This window comes from Nanorana parkeri, unplaced genomic scaffold (assembly GCF_000935625.1).
Source record: "Nanorana parkeri isolate BGI_ZX_2015 unplaced genomic scaffold, ASM93562v1 scaffold94, whole genome shotgun sequence".
Lineage (NCBI taxonomy): Eukaryota > Metazoa > Chordata > Amphibia > Anura > Dicroglossidae > Nanorana > Nanorana parkeri.
The window spans coordinates 1,798,874-1,816,082 of record NW_017306362.1 but is presented as its reverse complement, the minus strand read 5'-3'; the positions used below and the strand labels follow the sequence as shown (position 1 = coordinate 1,816,082).

Below are 17,209 nucleotides of genomic sequence, written 5' to 3'. Positions count from 1 at the left end.
ATCCGCTCCGGCGTCTCAGTATACCGCGAGCTGCAGCTCGCGGTATACTGAGCTTAGGGTAACGGGAGGACGCTAGTTTGTGTCCTCCCCGTTACCCTAAGGAGAACTATGGGGAAAAACACTGACCCCATAGTTCTCCTTTAAGGTAAGTCCTTAGCAGTGTGGGGGGAACTTTTCCCTTTAATGTCACTTTAACTATTAACAAAAATTTATCTTATTTGTGTATCATTCGGCTGTAGATCCTCCAATCATCTCTGAATTGGTGCTGACACTGTCCTTCCTTCTGGAGGGTGGCTACTTTTGTTCCCCATGGTCCCTGTGTGTGTTTTGTAAAGTAGTCACCGCTCCAAGCTCTCTCCTGTGATGGACTACAATCTCACGTTTAGTTTACTAATTTGTATTGAGATTCTAGTCTATCACCGGAGCGAGCTTGGAGCGGTGACTACTTTACAACACACAAGGACCATGGGGAAGAAAAGTAGCCACCCTCCAGAAGGAAGGACAGTGTCAGCACAAATTCAGGCCAGGCTTAGACCTGAGCGACGCCTGGGATGCTAGTGCACACAGCGGTTGCTGCGCAGCCCGATTGATTTCAATGGGGTTACATCTGCATGTCAGTCGCTATAAAAAGGTACATGTACCTTTTTTTGCGACACACGACACACGTCTTTTTGTGTTCAATTGCACAGGCGGAATCGCGGCGGGAAACCACGTGATCTGCCCGGCGCGACTGGGGTGCCATTAGAAAATAATGGCGCCCGCAGCGCGATCGGCTGTGGTGGGCGACTCCGTGACCGCCCGGCAATCCGCACGGTTTTGTGTCAGGAGTCGCCCAAGTGTGAACCTAGCCTCAGAGATGATTTGAGGATCTTCAGCCGAGTGATACACAAATAGGATACATTTTTGTTTATAATTATAAGGACTTGAATGCATTTCTAAGATTTAACTCCGGAGTTTAGTGTTACTTTCCCATTATTGTTGGTTCATCTCATCTCATTATTGGGGGATTTCAGTGCTGTCTTTTCCTCTGTTTGCTGACTTTCACAAGGCTGGATGTCAGGTTGGCTGAACTCTTTGCAGACAATCCTGTGACTGTGCTGGGCGTGTCTTCTGACGCTCAAGCAGCCAATGTCTAGAAGGATTCCTTCCTCTGTGTGTAGTGTTTCCCCAGCAAGGCTCATCACACTCATCTGAGGATCCTCTGGGTGAAAAGGAAGTATGGACTTCTTCAACAAGCTGACCAGATCTAACAGTACAAAGAAGAAGAAGCCGGCCTCTGATCAGGTAATAATGTCTTCTTTCCTGCTGAACAGGATGTCAGCTCCTGCAGTGAATGTTGCTGAGTGCAGCATTGACAGCTCGGAGACTGAGTTCACTCTGCTGTATTGTCAGGGCTTCGGAGTGGTCAGACCAGGTCATCATGCAAAGACGTCAAGTGTTGCCTGTAAACAGGAGCAGTCAGGGCTATGCATGAATGCATTTTTGGCACATTGATGCATGCATGTTGACATTTTCTTAAGGCATTGCGTTGGCATGCATCTTGGTTTAGTGCACGTTCACACCACCCGCGTTTGGGCTGTGCTGGCTGTTTTTTCCAGCGCAGCCCAAATGCAAAACAAGGCACTTTACCTTGTCATGGATGGGCGCAGTTCACACCGCCGCGTTAAGGTGAAAAATGTACAGCATGCAGTATTTTTTTCAAGCGCGCCACAGTGAGACGCGGTACAACTGCATCCCACCGCGGTGAGTCTATATGCTTGTGACATTGCAATAAAGTTCTAACCCAAAAAAAAAAAAAGTGCAGTGCGGCTTAATCAAGCGCATCAGGACTGTTTGGGCACACGCACACCAGCAGCCGTGCAGTTGAGTGCGGCTGCTGGGGTGAACAAGTACTCCATTCTCACTGGGGCATAGAGGTGACGCACGTCGCGGGAATTTGTGTTCCCCTACTTTTGTGGGACTTTGTTTCCCGCATTTGGCGCGCATCCCCATTGTGCCAACCAAGCAAAAGAAATACATGTCGCAGATTTGGCGACATGTGTTCAGCGTTTTTCTCTGCACATTTGCATGCGCTCTCTTGCGCAAACTTGCAGGAAAAAAAACACGCTTGCTCAATATGTGGGGCGCCATTACCTTGTAATGACCACGCAAACGCCTTCTGCATGTGTGCACGTATTGTGAATGTGTGTCAAAGCGTGCGTGTTTGTGCATTTTTTACGCATGATCAAAATGCACCCCAGTGTGAACGGAGCTTTAGCGCACGAGTCAGAGACAGAATGCAACTCATGTAGTTGTGATTACGTCCGTTGCATTCTCATGGATTTACTTTTTAAGGACATGTTCGCACAAGCAGCAGACTTTACCGTCCCTCTGAAAAGCGACCCTTCAGTGGTCACGTTTGAGGGGCGTCAACGGCTGCCGAAAGTGACACGCTGTCTCATTTTTGGCGTACTGCATCGCAGCTGCGGCAATGTGTGCAGCGCTGTCAGGCTGCAGTGCTAACTTGTCAGTGGGTGGCCGGGGACCAGTAAAAATGAGGATCAACTGCCTGCCTGTTTTTTTCCTGCTGGTACTGTGTTCAACGTGATGCAGGGTCCTATGGAGCCGCCCTTGTGTGTGCTAGTAAGCTGTGTGTGTCTCCACAAACACACAGGCACAGCAAGGCAAGTTCAGGGAAGCTGAGCTAAAAGAGCTGGAGCCAGCTGTTTGGAACATGATAACTGTAAGTGTTTGTGCAAAGATGTAAATAAATCCTTTGCTGGTCAGTGTGTATTAGTTTGATCTGGATTACTGAAAAGATTGAGAGTTTAATAAACTGGGCAGGAAGCTGCACACCTGCTCGGTAATTGTTTTTATTGAACATTAGACGAAAAACACCTTTTATTGATGTGATTTTATTATAGCAGATTGTCAGATAAAACAAGTACAGTTACAACATCCTTGAGGTCAGGGACTGATGTCAATGTGCAGTTTGCAAAGCGCTACGTAAATTGTCGGTGTAATAAATCAATCAATCAATCAATCACTGATGTCTGAAAACACCTAAAAAATGCTTAAAAATCGTCTGAAAATACTCAGATGTGGATTGGGCCCAGTGGCGTCACAAGGGGGGTGTGGCCCGCACCTGGGTGCCACCAATGGTGGGGTGATACCAAAATGACTGACAGTCATTTTGGTGTCATCCCCTATGAAAAGACAGGCACTCAGTCATGGACAGTGTCAGGAGAGAGGACGGGACCCGGCGGCATACCTCAACCCGCCGAGTGAACATCCCCCTCCTCTCTCTGCCGGCGTCCATCACCAAGATGGCTGCCGGCAGGCGTCAATAAGATGACCGCGCATGCGCGATGGTGTCACGGTGGGGTGTCACCCCTTCTCCGCTCCGGGTGTCACCCGGCCTCGGGACGCCCCTGATTGGGCCTAAAAAAGCACAAAGGCTTTTAGGACATTCAGTCCCATTTTGGGAATCAAGATGGTGCTGAGGTTCTGTACTCAATTCTGGTGGTTGCTTAAGGTAACAGGTTCACTTTGGCCTATATGGTTCAAGAGTATAATAGCTTGGCAGGAATTTTCTTCTATTTTCCTGCTGTCCTAGTTTTTTGTAGCAACTAGTTTGGATTAGGGATGAGCTCTGGCTCGGACCAAACCCAGTCTGAACCTGAGTTTTTTCAGCTGACGCCCAATCAGCTGAGGCTGGGGAATACCCTGTCCACAGCTGCACATGAGCAAAGGTTTGGGATGCTGTGACATCATTGACCTTATATGGCCATATGGCTATTTTTGGCCAATAATATTGACCTCATATGGCCACATAAGGTCAATGATGTCGGCGCTCACATCCCACCGCTTTGTGTGCAGCTGCAGGACGGGGAAGAATTACGGTAGTGAGAAATCAATAGCATTCGGGCAAGACTTTTAAACCTGTGTGATAACTATTTCCTAAAGGAAGACTTTGGCGGTGGTGTCTGCAGATTACCCCATGAATATTAGACCAAAACTGTACAGATGTGGAGATTGAAATTTAATGTCTACTGGTATCGCCATTTATCTTGGGGGGGTTGTGGGGGGCAACAATATGAAACAAAACAGGATTTTTACCCTCTTAATTTCAAGAGCCATTGGCTAGTGCGTGTCTGCCTACTGCTATAAACATGCCCTGCTTTGTCTGGCTGAGCAGGAGATCTATTTTTTCTTCGAGGCTGGTGCATCCACTGCCAGCCATAACCAGGGCCGGCCTTAGGCCTTTAGGCGCCCTGTGCGAGAAAGCTTTACAGCGCCCCTCAGTGACCACACCCCTCAGTGGCCACACCCTTTAGTGGCCACACCCCCAGTAACCACACCCATTTATCACCCATATTTTTGGTAAAATATAAAAAGACGGGGTCACGTCGGGTAAATAGACACCAAACATGTCATGCTTTAAAATTGCGCGCACCCGCAAAATCGCAAAAAATTACCATGCCCAAAATTGACCATAGGTGACGCTTTAAAAGCTTTTACCGCTCATCAGTTTAGTGTTATCAGTGATTGATAGCCCTACAATTATTGCTCTCATTCCGACGTTCGCGGCGATATGTAACATGTGCGGCGTAATGGGCAAAATCGTCGTTTTCACACGTATGCGCACCCGACGCCTGTTTGCATGCGTGTATGTATGGGGGGGACTTTAAAAAAAATGTAATTCTTTTTTATTTGTAACTTTACATTTTTGGGGGGGAAACTTTATTGCTATCACATAGGGGGGTTAGAAAACCCCCTTATGTGATAGCAAAATATGTGACAGGTCCTCTTTATGGAGACATCAGGGGTCTCCAAGACCCCTAATGTCACCTAGGACCCCCCTGAAGAAGCTGATGAAGCAAAGATCTGCTTCATCAGCTTCTCTCCAGCATCTGAAGCTGGAGAGTGACACAAGAATGCGGAAGTGATGTAATATACAACACTTCCGCATTCTGACAGCGGAGAGGGGACCGGAGGGAGCTCGTGTACCGAGCTCCCTCTGATCCCCTGTGACAGAGGCACTATGCTGGTCCCGGGCTCACACCGGAGCCCGTGACCAGCTTGACAGCGGGAGGGGGGGAGCCGGGGAGGGTGCAATTCACGGGACCTCATACAAGCGATCCGCCGGCTCTATAGCCGGCGGATCGCTTGTATGTTAACAGGCATCGCTGCCTGTTTTCAAATAACGGGCATTTCCCGCTCGCGAGCGCACAGCGGTTTTCATACGAATAAAGACCCCCGCTCAGGGGGCGGCTGTTTTAGCCGCGATCGTGTTTGGACCCGCGCGATCTGCCCAGTGCGACTGGGGTACCATTAGAAAATAATGGCACCCACAGCGCGATCGGTTCACACCGTGGCGACTCCTGACTGTGCGCTGACCGTGCGGCAATCCACGCGGAATCTTGCATGATTGCCGCGCGGTGAGGTGTCGCCTAGGTGTGAACCTAGCCTCAAGGTTTAACAATGGATAAGATCGAATTAGTCTTTCACCTTTGTACATGTTCACCCAAAACCAAACCCACCATATGTAGAAAAAGTGAACTTCCTGTTTTCTTCATCTACATTGTGTACTTTGATACGAACTTCCTGTTTGTGCTGATCATGTGTTGGAACCGCTGTGGATGCGGTAACCAGTGACCTAGAAAAATAGGGACAGAAGACAGTGCTATGAGTCACAGAGCTACTGTGAGGTATTGCAAACCTGAGCAATAAAGACAATGGCAGAGCAGATCTGCTACAAGAGAGGATGCATATGCAAATATAGAGAAGAGTGTTGAAGTAATCAAGCAATGGGCTGGGCAGGGCTGGATTAACATAGTGCCAGTTTTCAGACCCATCACTGAAATTCGGCCCAGATCACGTCAGAATGCCCGATGTCAATCAGCCAGGGGCACCAGCGGCTCCTCCCTAATCTGGCATATTAGGTGGCCCCAGCTAGGAGCCAGCAGCCGCCTAATTAGAGAGCCGCCTTTCCTGATTCCCGTTTGATCGACCGACCAATAGCACCAGGCCCATGATGTTCATGGGGCTGGGGCCAAGACCGACTTTTACTGAATTTAAAAGAGAACTAAAGCCAAACGCTTTTGTTGATTTTCTGGTCACAGTAGTAGTAAATGTTCTCCTGTGACCCAAAGTCAGCACATATAATGGGCTACTGCCCACTATTTGAAGACAGCGCAGAGCCGCACTGGAACCGGGAAAGATCCCAACAATATTGTCGGGATCCATCCCGCTGCCTGATTGACAGCTGGCTCTGCCTCTCAAGAGCCAGCTCTACCCACCTCTCTGTCCTTCTAAAGAGCACTGAAGGAGCTAGGTAAGGGGGGAATCCCCACTCTCTGCAGCGAGAAGCCGTGAGCTTAGCGATCAAAGTTTGTGATCGCTCAGTTCTTGATCCATAGATCCACAGTGTGACAGCTGCAGTGTCACACACCAACTCAAGCTATTGGGAGGAGTACATGTTACTCCCCAATACTTCTCCTTAAACAGTCTGTCATCTGGACAGGAAATGAGGGGACTCCCCCCAAAAGTGACACAGACTGAAGAAAGAAACCTGTCAATACTATCTACAAAATCTTCAATTGTATCTACAAAATTTTTAATCCCTTTTTTTTTTCTAGGAACCTATAGATGAAAAATCTTCAGAAACTAAAAAAGACGTCCCTGCATTTGTAAGTATGAAGCTTGGTTTCTGATTTCTACTTGTGGGATAACTCGATCATCTTTTGTCGAAGGAGGTCGGTCGAAAATTGTTGGCCAAACAAAGACTGCAGCCAGTCAGCCACTGTTCAGGGTTTTCTGACAGCAGTGCTAATTTTCAGATAACAGAGAGGGCCACAAGGGACCATCTTTTCTTTTTGATGGTTATTTTGCATTACGCTTTAAAAAAGGGTCTCTTATCACACCAGAATTCCCTGGATGACCACAGATCATGCCCTGTGCCCCCTCCTAGGAGAAGGGTTCTCCATTTGTCATTCACATGGTGGATCACAAAAACTTCTCAGACCAGCCAAAATTAAGCTGGTTCCTTTAGAGTGTTCCCTATACATGGGGCTGGCTGGGATAGCCAAACAGATGTCCCACGATCTGGGTACATTCAGCTATATTAGCTGATGATCCAGTGTTTCTAAAACTCGCATTCTGAGGGGGTTAAAAAAAGCTATGAACTAATACCGCTATTGTTTTCGACTTGATAAGCCAGCACTGGGCCTATTGGTGTGCTCCCCCACCATCTACAGTAAATATGAACGTTAATCCCACCATTGTACTCCTGTTGAGGGTGGAAGCTGGACCAGATGACGTAATAAGGGCCAAAAGGTCTGTCTCAAAGGGCATTTGTTCACTTCAAAGGGGTTTTGCATTCCCCGTACAGATCTATGGAAACACAAAACCTGCTTGAAGCAGGTCAAAAGGAAATCAAGTGAAGGTTAATGCACCTGTCAATGAAGTCTGGATAATCCAATCTCAAAAGCGCCTTATACTGATGTCAAACTGATGCCATCAACCCAACCCAACCAACCCAACCAACCCAAAGCCATCAACACAGACCTTTGGATGGCCAGATTGTGGACCACACACCTTACTTCTCTCTAATGTTGATTGATAACAGAAAGGTGAATGTTTTGACGCAGTCGTCTCGTATTAGGCCTCATCTCTAGAAATCTCGGAAAAAAGAACCGCAAATTTCACTTGTTTTTCGGTGCGTTTAGAATGGGATTGGCTGCTGTCAGATAATACAGAAAATTGTTATTTCAGACCTCCAGATAATGAAGGCCCAGTATAGGGTACGACAGCAGATCGTGTAATAACAGCTGTAAAGGGACAGAAAAGCTCTGATTATCTCCGTGCAGGTAGCACACAGCCTGGGTCCCCTGGGCTCTAGTGCTGAAAGCGAAGCCACATCTCTCATTACATGTTATCTGGGGGATGAATGACTGGGACCTGCTATCATTGTTCCACGACAGAAGGCAAATTAGGATTCCTAACAGATTTATTGCAATCGGACTGGTACATGGGGAGAGAAGCTGGCAAGGAAGGAGGAACTTCAGTCTGTGAATATAGCAGCTACAATGACAGGAGATGCTGCCTAAAATTTGTTTGGGAAAAGATCAAGACTGATGTAAGAAGATCTTGTTATCACTGTCTTAGATACCTGCATCAAATGCTTACATTGTATATACAGTATACACTGTATATATATATATATATAAGGGAGAAGTCTATCACTGCACAGGCATCAGGAATTAGATTACTGTGTAATCTCTGGACTGGCCTCTCCGTAAAGGCTCACCGTGGATGATGCCTGAACAAAGATGGCTCTGTACTTCTCAGGGGATAATTGGGAACATTTGGCCAGGGAGACAATCACAACCGACTGGCCCTTTTATTTTAGATATTGTTTCCTGTGGGCTATAGATTGTGCACCACACAAAAGGGGTCTAATTATAAACAATGCACAGACCTGAAAAGAAAATATACTAAGAACATTTGTTTTGCCTTTATTCGCACAGAACAAATGGTCACAGAGATTTGCAGGGTGAATGGCTCTGCAAACTGTTTATAAACAGACCCCCAAAGTGTGCAACGGTGTCACGATGATTGGCAGCCAGTGACACTAAACTCAGGAGTTAAAACATAAAAATGCATTCAAGAACCTTTAACTATTAACACAAACGTATTGTGTATCACACAATACAAATCATCTCTGAATCGGTGCTGACACTGTCCTTCCTTCTGGAGGGGGGCTACTTTTGTTCCCCATGGTCCCTGTGTGTGTTGTAAAGTAGTCACCACTCCAAGCTCACTCCTGTGATGGACTACAATCTCATATTTAGTTTACTAATTTGTATTGAAATTGTAGTCCATCCCGAGAGTGAGCTTGGAGTGGTCACCAATTCAGAGATGATTTATGGAACTACAGCCGAGTGATACACAAATAAGATACATTAATGTTAAAAGTTAAGATACTTGAATGTATTTTTTGTAGGTATTCACCGATATATCGGCCACCGAAACATATCGTCTGAAAATGGCACTTTTGGCTAAATGTCGAAAGTGCCATTTTTGTGCCGAAACATCGGTGCATCCCTGTTTTCTCTCCTACCTGCTGGGCGCTGCTCTGTGTCCCAGCGGGGAGGAGAGAAAGTGTCACAGGCGGCCAAGTGCTGCGGGAGGAAAGCGCTGTGAGCGGCCGGCGTCTCTCTTAACACACCGCTCAGCCTCCTGTCACAGTCCGGCAGAGCGCTGTGTGGGTGGAGACAGCCAGTGCTGTCTCAGGAGGCTGAGCTCTCCTCCTGCACCACTCGCTCAGCCTTCTGTGACAGCGTGTCAGGATGGAGAGCGGGTACAAGCAGTCAGTAATCAGTGATCGCTGAGTGTTTTTAGATAATTGAGGACATAGTATGGTTACTATATCCTCAATTATGAATGAATGGGAAATTATCTACATCACCTCCTGTTCATTCATAATTGTGGTTATAGTAATAATTTGAACATTTAAATAGAAAACATTTTCGCTTTCGGTCTGAGGTTTTCTTTTTTTTTTGGGTTTTGTTTCGGTTTTGAAATTTTCATTTCGGTGCACCTCTAATTTTTAAGATTTACCACCTGAGTAACAAACCAAATGTTGGCTCCCGCTCTGTTGACAACTTTATAGTTTTCCATTTCCTATCACTTTCCCACAACAATAAAAACTTGACAGAGTATCTCGCCCTTCCCCACTCTATCCAAAACTAAAAACAAATGCTTGGCTTTACATATACCTTCAATAAAATTGGTCTTTAGTAATATACAAAGTAATTTTTTTACACCATGTGATGTGTGTATTTCCATATGTATGAGGGGGAGTCAACAATTAACCGGGCTCTGGTTATATTAAAACTCCTGTTGGCCGCACTGTCTTATCAGCGCTTTCCGCTCAAAGCCACTGTCTCCCCAGTCACTGCTGTGCAGGTGTGAACATGTTACGTCAGTTCATTTGTAACTCACTTGTGACCATTGGGGGGTGCGGCCCGCAACCGGATGACACCATTGCAGGGGTGACACCAAAATGACTGTCATTTTGGTGTCACCCCCTCTAAAAAGTCGGGCACTCGGTCATGGACTGAGAGCTCGACAGTGTTAGGAGAGAGTAGGGGACCCGGCGGTATGCCTCATCCCGCCGGCTGAACGTCCCCTCCTCTCTCTGCCGGCGTCCATCACCAAGATGGCCACCGGCAGGCGTCAATCAGATGGCCGCGCATGCGCGATGATGACATTGCAGAGTGTCACCCGTTCTAGAGACCGGGTAACACTGGCCTCAGGATGCCCCTGCTTGTGACCCTTACCAGCATACTGTAGAAAAGGACCTTTTGCGTTCTGTATGAAAGTAATGGTCTCTTTGCAAAGGTCTGGCACACCCCTTTGCTTATACGAGGGCGAGTCAAAAAAATATCCGCACTCTGGCTGTAGAGTTTATTTTGATCAACTTTTTTGACTCGCCCTCGTATTCTGTGACATACAAACACTAAAAACTAATATCTCTTTCTTATTGCAATCAGATGCACACTATAACCCTTACGTGGCTTGAAATACCATCCTTGAATTAGATTTTGCTTCTCTCCGTCGGTCACATTTATTTTTCTATCTTTTTCCATCAGGTACAGTTTGAAGAAGAAGAAAATGTGAAATGCGTAACTGCCATAATTGTGGGCGCCGGAAGCCGGGGATTTGTTTACTCCTTTTATGCTGTGAATTTCCCCAAACGAATGAAGGTGGGAAATATATTCCAGTTCTTTTTTTCTTGCGAACAAATATGTGTGAATGGTGTCTTTGCAGTCTTTTCTCAGATTGCCTCCTCTATCATGCGTTTTGTGTTTATGTACCCCCTCCTTTCCTGTGGGCTATGCTATCCCTGTGCGTTCAATTAACGATTGCAAGGCCTAGAGTGCTGCTGATTTAATTGATGTCCTTGTGTATACAGTAATATTATAGACGGCATTATATTATAACAGGAGTCGACAAATGAATATAGAGTTCAGGGGCCACTTTGTCCAATCCAGGAGCCAGTGGGATTTTCTTAGGGGCCAGCTCCATTGACAACAATTAGAGAAAACTTCAAAAGTGTAATTGGCAAACGGGTTCCTGGGATATGTCCAGAGGCGTATCTACAACAAATGGCGCCCCTGGCATCCTGCAAAGTTCCTGGCAACCAATTACGTCACTGGTTGCCAGGAGCTGGGCGGGACGTCGGCCTGGGTGAGGAGATGTAGAAGGCACATCTTCCCGTCTGATTCTCTTAGCAACCTGAGATGCTCTGGACGGCTTCCCACCCACAACATACACATCTCCCCGTCCACTCTGGTTGCTAGGTGATGGAAAGGGAGATCTGTATGGCTCTTACACCAACCCACGGAGACAGCAGACTTTTTTTTTCTCCACACATCTCCCTGTCTGGCTCCTGGCAATCAGGGATGCATCCCACCCTGCTCTTGGCAACTAGTGACATCACTGGTTGCCAGGAGCTGGACAGGACTCCGGCCAGAGCGTCCCAGGTTGCTAAGAGCTTGGCAGGGAGATGTGTAAGGCCCTTACACATCTCCTCACCCGGCTCTTCTGGGATGCTCTGTTCTTGGCTAGCTCCTGGCAACCAGTGGCATCACTAGTTGCCAGGAGCTGGCGGGATGCCGGCCAGAGCATCCCTAGTTGCTAAGAGCCAGGTGGGGAGATGTATGGAGAGGTCTGGGGAGAGAAAAAAAGTGTCTCCGTGGGCTGGCAAGCTTTCCCTAACCCACGGAGCGTGGCCCTCCCCTTCTAGTGGTGCCATATGTGCCATAATCTGGTTTACGCCAGTTTATGTCCAACCCTGCAGTATGGGGAATGATTCCTTGGCACACATCAGGCCACTTAAAGTATATGTGAACTCTGTCTATCTCAAACAGACCGGGTGTAGTGCAGGCATGTACTATTCAATCCATCTCATCAGTGTGTAAAATTAGGAAGAAATACCTTTTTCCACTAGCTTCAGGGCCAGGGCTGTGGATGGGGGTGGGTGGGAAGCCACATTGACTCGTCGCTGTCAGCTCCAGGACTTCTATTCCCAGGTGCCCTTGCAATATTTCCCACTGCCCGCTGTCAATTAAGCGCTTTGGGCCGGCAAACATGCTTGTCCATCTTTGATATCATGGGGTGAAAACAAGATTGCTGTATGTGTGCACAGCATCCTGTAGTTCCAAAACAGGAGTGTGCTCAAGAGGGTGACTACTCTGCCACAGCATTAGGAGTCTGTGGTTAATGTTGTCACCCTGTAACAGGAAGTAATTTGCACAATCAACAGGTAATTAATACAGCTTTAATACCAGTAAACAAAATAAAGTGTGAAATGCTATTTATGTAACTTTATTGTTTTCGGTTTACATACACTTCGTTACCAGTAACATCTGAATGCCACAAAGGCAGCAAAAAAAGAAAAATGTAACCCTCCTCCACACCATCCAGAAAAAATGAAAGCTTTGGATGGGTTTGGCTTAAAAGTTGAAATCCAGGCTTCACAATAGTCATGTGTACCCTTACTTGAATCTTGGTGAGCTTTGTGTATTTCTTCCAGATCTGTGCAGTAATCCAGTGTGACACTTGTAGCTTCCTGTAATAAAGACCGGTCACTACGGCTCTCTCTCCTTGTACAGGGTGACTGGTCTTGTCTCCGCCCCCTCCTGTAATAAAGACCGCTCACTGCTGCTCTCTCTCCTTGTGCAGGAGGACTGGTCTTGTCTCCGCCACTCCTGTATTTTTCCGCAGTCAGTCTGTAGTGGTTGCGGCCTGCTAGGGACCTCCCACAGCTCCGCTGGCTGCACAGGCTATGCACAACACACTGATGATGTAATTACTACTTTTACTAAGTAATATCTGAGTTATTTGGTGCACACAAAGTGAATTTATATCTTTTGTAGCTATTGAGGAATATTTTTACATCAAAGTTTGGTGGTTGTGAGGGGATAACTCCAGTTCTTAGAAAGAACTAATTGATACATGAGGTCTATTAGCTATTTATACCTATGGGGTTGACGGTTACAAAAAAGGCTTTGAATGGCTATTTTACTTGCTCTTGTGAAACGACTATAAAGCCTAACATTCCAGTTGAGGGTAATGCATTGCTACAAATGAAACAGCAAATGGTGTTGCTGTCTTTAAAGTAACATTATTGTTAATTTTTATTAGGGATGCACCAATACCAATACTAGTATCGGTATCGTTACCGAGTATTTGGGCGATACCGAAGCTTCTGTTATCAGGAAGATGGGCAGCGTAATTACACGCCACCGGCTTTCTGATTGGCCGGGAAGCCACCTCCTTGCTCCCTTGTCACCAGGGAGCATGGAGGCGGCTTCCCGGCCAATCAGGAAGCTTGGGGGCAGGTAATGACTCACCCCCTGGGTTCCCTGCTCCCTTGTCATTTGGTGATGAGAGAACATGGAGTAGGCTTCCTGGCCAATCAGGAAGCCAGGTAGCGTGTAAAGACTCGCTGTCCAGCTTCCTGATTGGTCGGGAAGCCAGCTCATTGGCTGCCCCCCAGCTTCCTGATTGGCCAGAAAGCCGACTCCATGGTTCCTCATCACCTGGTGACGAGGGAGCATGAAGCCACCTTCCCAGCCAACCAGGAAGCCGAGCAGCGAGCCATTACACGCTGCTCGGCTTCGTTACCAGAACTTCCGGTATCGGTATTGGCGAATACCGAAAACAAAATATCTGTACTCGTACTGGATACCAAAAAAAACGGTATTGGTGCATCCCTACTTATTATTATTGTTATTATTATTCAGGGTTTATATAGCGCCAACAGTTTGCGCAGCGCTTTACAGCAAAAGGATTAGAAGGACCCTGCTCCTGAGAGCTTGCATTCTACAAGAACACGGTGAAGAAGCTCACATTTGATATAACACTTATAAAGCAATACCTGGAATGTGAAGTTGTGTTTTATAGTGGAGGCGTTACAATGTTGTCATGACTTGCGATAAGAAGGCCGAGCCAAATACTAACAGATAATGGAAATGAATGCCATTTCCAGCACCTGAAGGAGTCATTGGTAAGCTGAATCATACGCTAGGCTTTCCACTGCCGTTCCACTAACGACCCCTTGTGGACTCCAGCGGTTTGAAATGTTGTGCAACATAGACGTTTCTGGATAATTGTGGCGTGTTGCAACATTCTCATCCCGGTCTAGTTGCTTTATTCCAAGAAGTTGTTGTTTAACATAAATCCCTAAAATATTGCTCAATCCCACGCCGCAGTTTTTGTTTCTTCCATTTGGCAGGATTTTGTTTTTTAATGCTGTCTTTTTTAATTTATTTATTCTATATTTATATCTTGGTGGTTATGACACATCCCTATTGCATTGTCCTTATAAAGAACGCGAACATTGATTTCTTTTTTTTTTATTTTTTCTACTTTATATGGTAATCACATATTCCTGAAGAGTTTATGGTCGGCTTTAGAAAGATTACCCTGTTATAGGCTCAAAGGCAAGCGCGTCAAAATGCTCAAGACAAGGAATCCCACTTATTTCTATGGCCTTGGTATAGAAAAACGCCTGTCACTCAAAGTAAATGAGCTACTTTTTTCGCAGGTTAAAGCAGAACTATGAGGTGAGTGAAAATCACTCAGCCTCATAGTTCGAGCCGACGTGTGACAATAAAACTGTTACACATCGGCTCAATAGATCGAGAAGTGAGCGAACACATACCGTCGCTTGCTCACTTCTCAACCCTGTCCCTGCAGAGAGCTGTGACTGTCACTCACGGCTCCCTGCAGGGATTCCCCCGCTCCAGCGCTGACTGGCGTAATGGACGGGGGAGGGGGCGGGTACAGCTGGCTGTGCCTCTAGATAGGCAGAGCCAGCTGTCAATCACGCAGCTCGCGGTATACTGAGCTTTGGGTCACGGGAGGACGCTAGTTTGTGTCCTCCCGTGACCCTGAGGAGAACTATGGGGAAAAGCACTGACCCCATAGTTCTCCTTTTAAAGAGCCTTTTGGTCCCATAGACTTCAACTGGAAAATGTATGCATCAAAAAGCTCAGGTGTGAAGTAGGGCCATAGATATGAATGGGATTCCTTGTCTTAAGCATTTTGCCAAGTTTACCATTGAGCAACAAAACGCCTAGGTGGGAACGCAGCCAGGGCCTGATTTACTCTCTCAGCTGCGTCAAGGCCAGGTTTCTCATTGTGCCCCCTTCTGCCAAACCCAAGGGTTGGTGTTCATTTAAAAAAAAAAAATAATCTTTACAGCTGGCTGTGCCTCTAGATAGGCAGAGCCAGCTGTCAATCACGCAGCTCGCGGTATACTGAGCTTTGGGTCACGGGAGGACGCTAGTTTGTGTCCTCCCGTGACCCTGAGGAGAACTATGGGGAAAAGCACTGACCCCATAGTTCTCCTTTTAAAGAGCCTTTTGGTCCCATAGACTTCAACTGGAAAATGTATGCATCAAAAAGCTCAGGTGTGAAGTAGGGCCATAGATATGAATGGGATTCCTTGTCTTAAGCATTTTGCCAAGTTTACCATTGAGCAACAAAACGCCTAGGTGGGAACGCAGCCAGGGCCTGATTTACTCTCTCAGCTGCGTCAAGGCCAGGTTTCTCATTGTGCCCCCTTCTGCCAAACCCAAGGGTTGGTGTTCATTTAAAAAAAAAAAATAATCTTTATTTTTTATCACTTCTACAAAACAAGTGGCGGCTTCCCTGCTCTACATTTAGCTCTACTTCCCGAAAACAGGGCTAAATGTAGCAAAAAATACCCGCCCTGCAGCCGGAAACTGTACATCCTGGGCGTCGGGAGATAGGAATTCCACACCCCTGCTGCTCCTCTGCTGCCCCAAGGCCGGGCCTCGGTTGGCCTTGTGGGAAATCCGGCCCTGAACGCAGCTATACACTGTAGTGACCAAAAGCAACCAATCAAGTCTCAGCAGACATTTTCCAAGTACAGATATCAATATGGAAAACCTGGATTGATTCCTGCGCCTGCTCGGTGGAGTTAGGCAGGGCCAGCTTTATAACTCGGCTTCCCTAGGTCAACTAGTCTTCGCACCCCTAGCTCCATAAAACATGTTTTTTGCCAGACATAATGAGCACAGTTCACCCCTTAGAACAGAGTAATAGTAAATATTAAATTGTACCTTTCATGATTGGTTGCTGCCATATGCAATTGGTTGAGACTCTGTAATGGACATTATAGGTCACATGAGAGCTGCAGAGGAAGCAGCAATTAGATCATTACAGACTGGCGGTTAATTAAACAAGACACCTTGCATGTAGGGAGATAGATGTGATATTATACTTTATTGCACTACACATGGCACCTATCGGAGTTTGGCAAGTGGCCAAGCACTGCCATAAACAGCTCTGAGACCTACAGCCTATGTTGGTCACTTCCAATTCTTGCCCTGGAGTAGTTCAGCAGAAGTGGATGTGCATCTTCAGCATTGTCCTTGCCAAAACACACAGACCTTATCGCCATATTAGGCAAGACCCATTAAAAAAAACCTGCTAGTACATCTAAGAGTCATATCGGGAAATACGAGTTCCTGTTCCAAGTCAAACATGGGGCAATCTCAGAAACCCATGCAGATCGAACCGGCTGAGAAGCAAAGCCATGGATCTTGTTTTGGGATCTTTACATGGTTTTGCAACATGCCTGGTTGGTAGAACATGCTGAGGCTTGTAGTTCTCAAAGGCTTAGAAGGCTGCATAGCCCTTGGTATTTGTCTGCAGCTTTTATTCTCTTTGATGGCAGTTCTGAATTGCTATTGGTCTATAATATAAACTCTTAGTTTAGCTGGCTTTGGTCCATATTGGCCCTATGTATGCTTCTAAGACTGAGCTTCTAAAACTGATATGACTGGTTCTCTGGTTTCTGTAATCTGTTGTGCGGTATGTAAATAAGTCTCAGTTGGGTTATAAGCAAAACACTACCAGCAGATGGGTACTTTCTCTTGGGTATGCCACATGTCTCCTCCGTGTCTTCTGTGTGCCAGGATACTGTACTGCCCTGAAGATAGTTTAGCCGTCTTTGATAGGAAACACGATACAGCAATCTTAACAGCAGTACAGACTCCACACCTGTAATTATTGTGCTGCTTTCCCAGTGAACTGTCTTTTTATTTCACATGAGATATGTGAGTGGGAGATTGTAGGTCCTGCCCCCCCCCCCCCCCTTTTTTGTCCCCTTTTGTAAACAAAAACA

General features: G+C 46.5%; 1 protein-coding gene across 1 annotated transcript in view; it reads left to right on the top strand.

The window, feature by feature from the left end:
• The first annotated feature begins 1,087 nt into the window (after positions 1 to 1,087).
• Positions 1,088 to 17,209, top strand: part of LOC108783928 — a 56,092-nt gene continuing 39,970 nt past the window's right edge. Inside the window, exons 1-2 of the mRNA XM_018552638.1 lie at positions 1,088 to 1,284; positions 10,638 to 10,751. Of these exons, the coding sequence (XP_018408140.1) occupies positions 1,219 to 1,284; positions 10,638 to 10,751 (180 nt within the window). The 5' untranslated portion in view covers positions 1,088 to 1,218. The remainder of the gene's footprint in view (positions 1,285 to 10,637; positions 10,752 to 17,209) is intronic.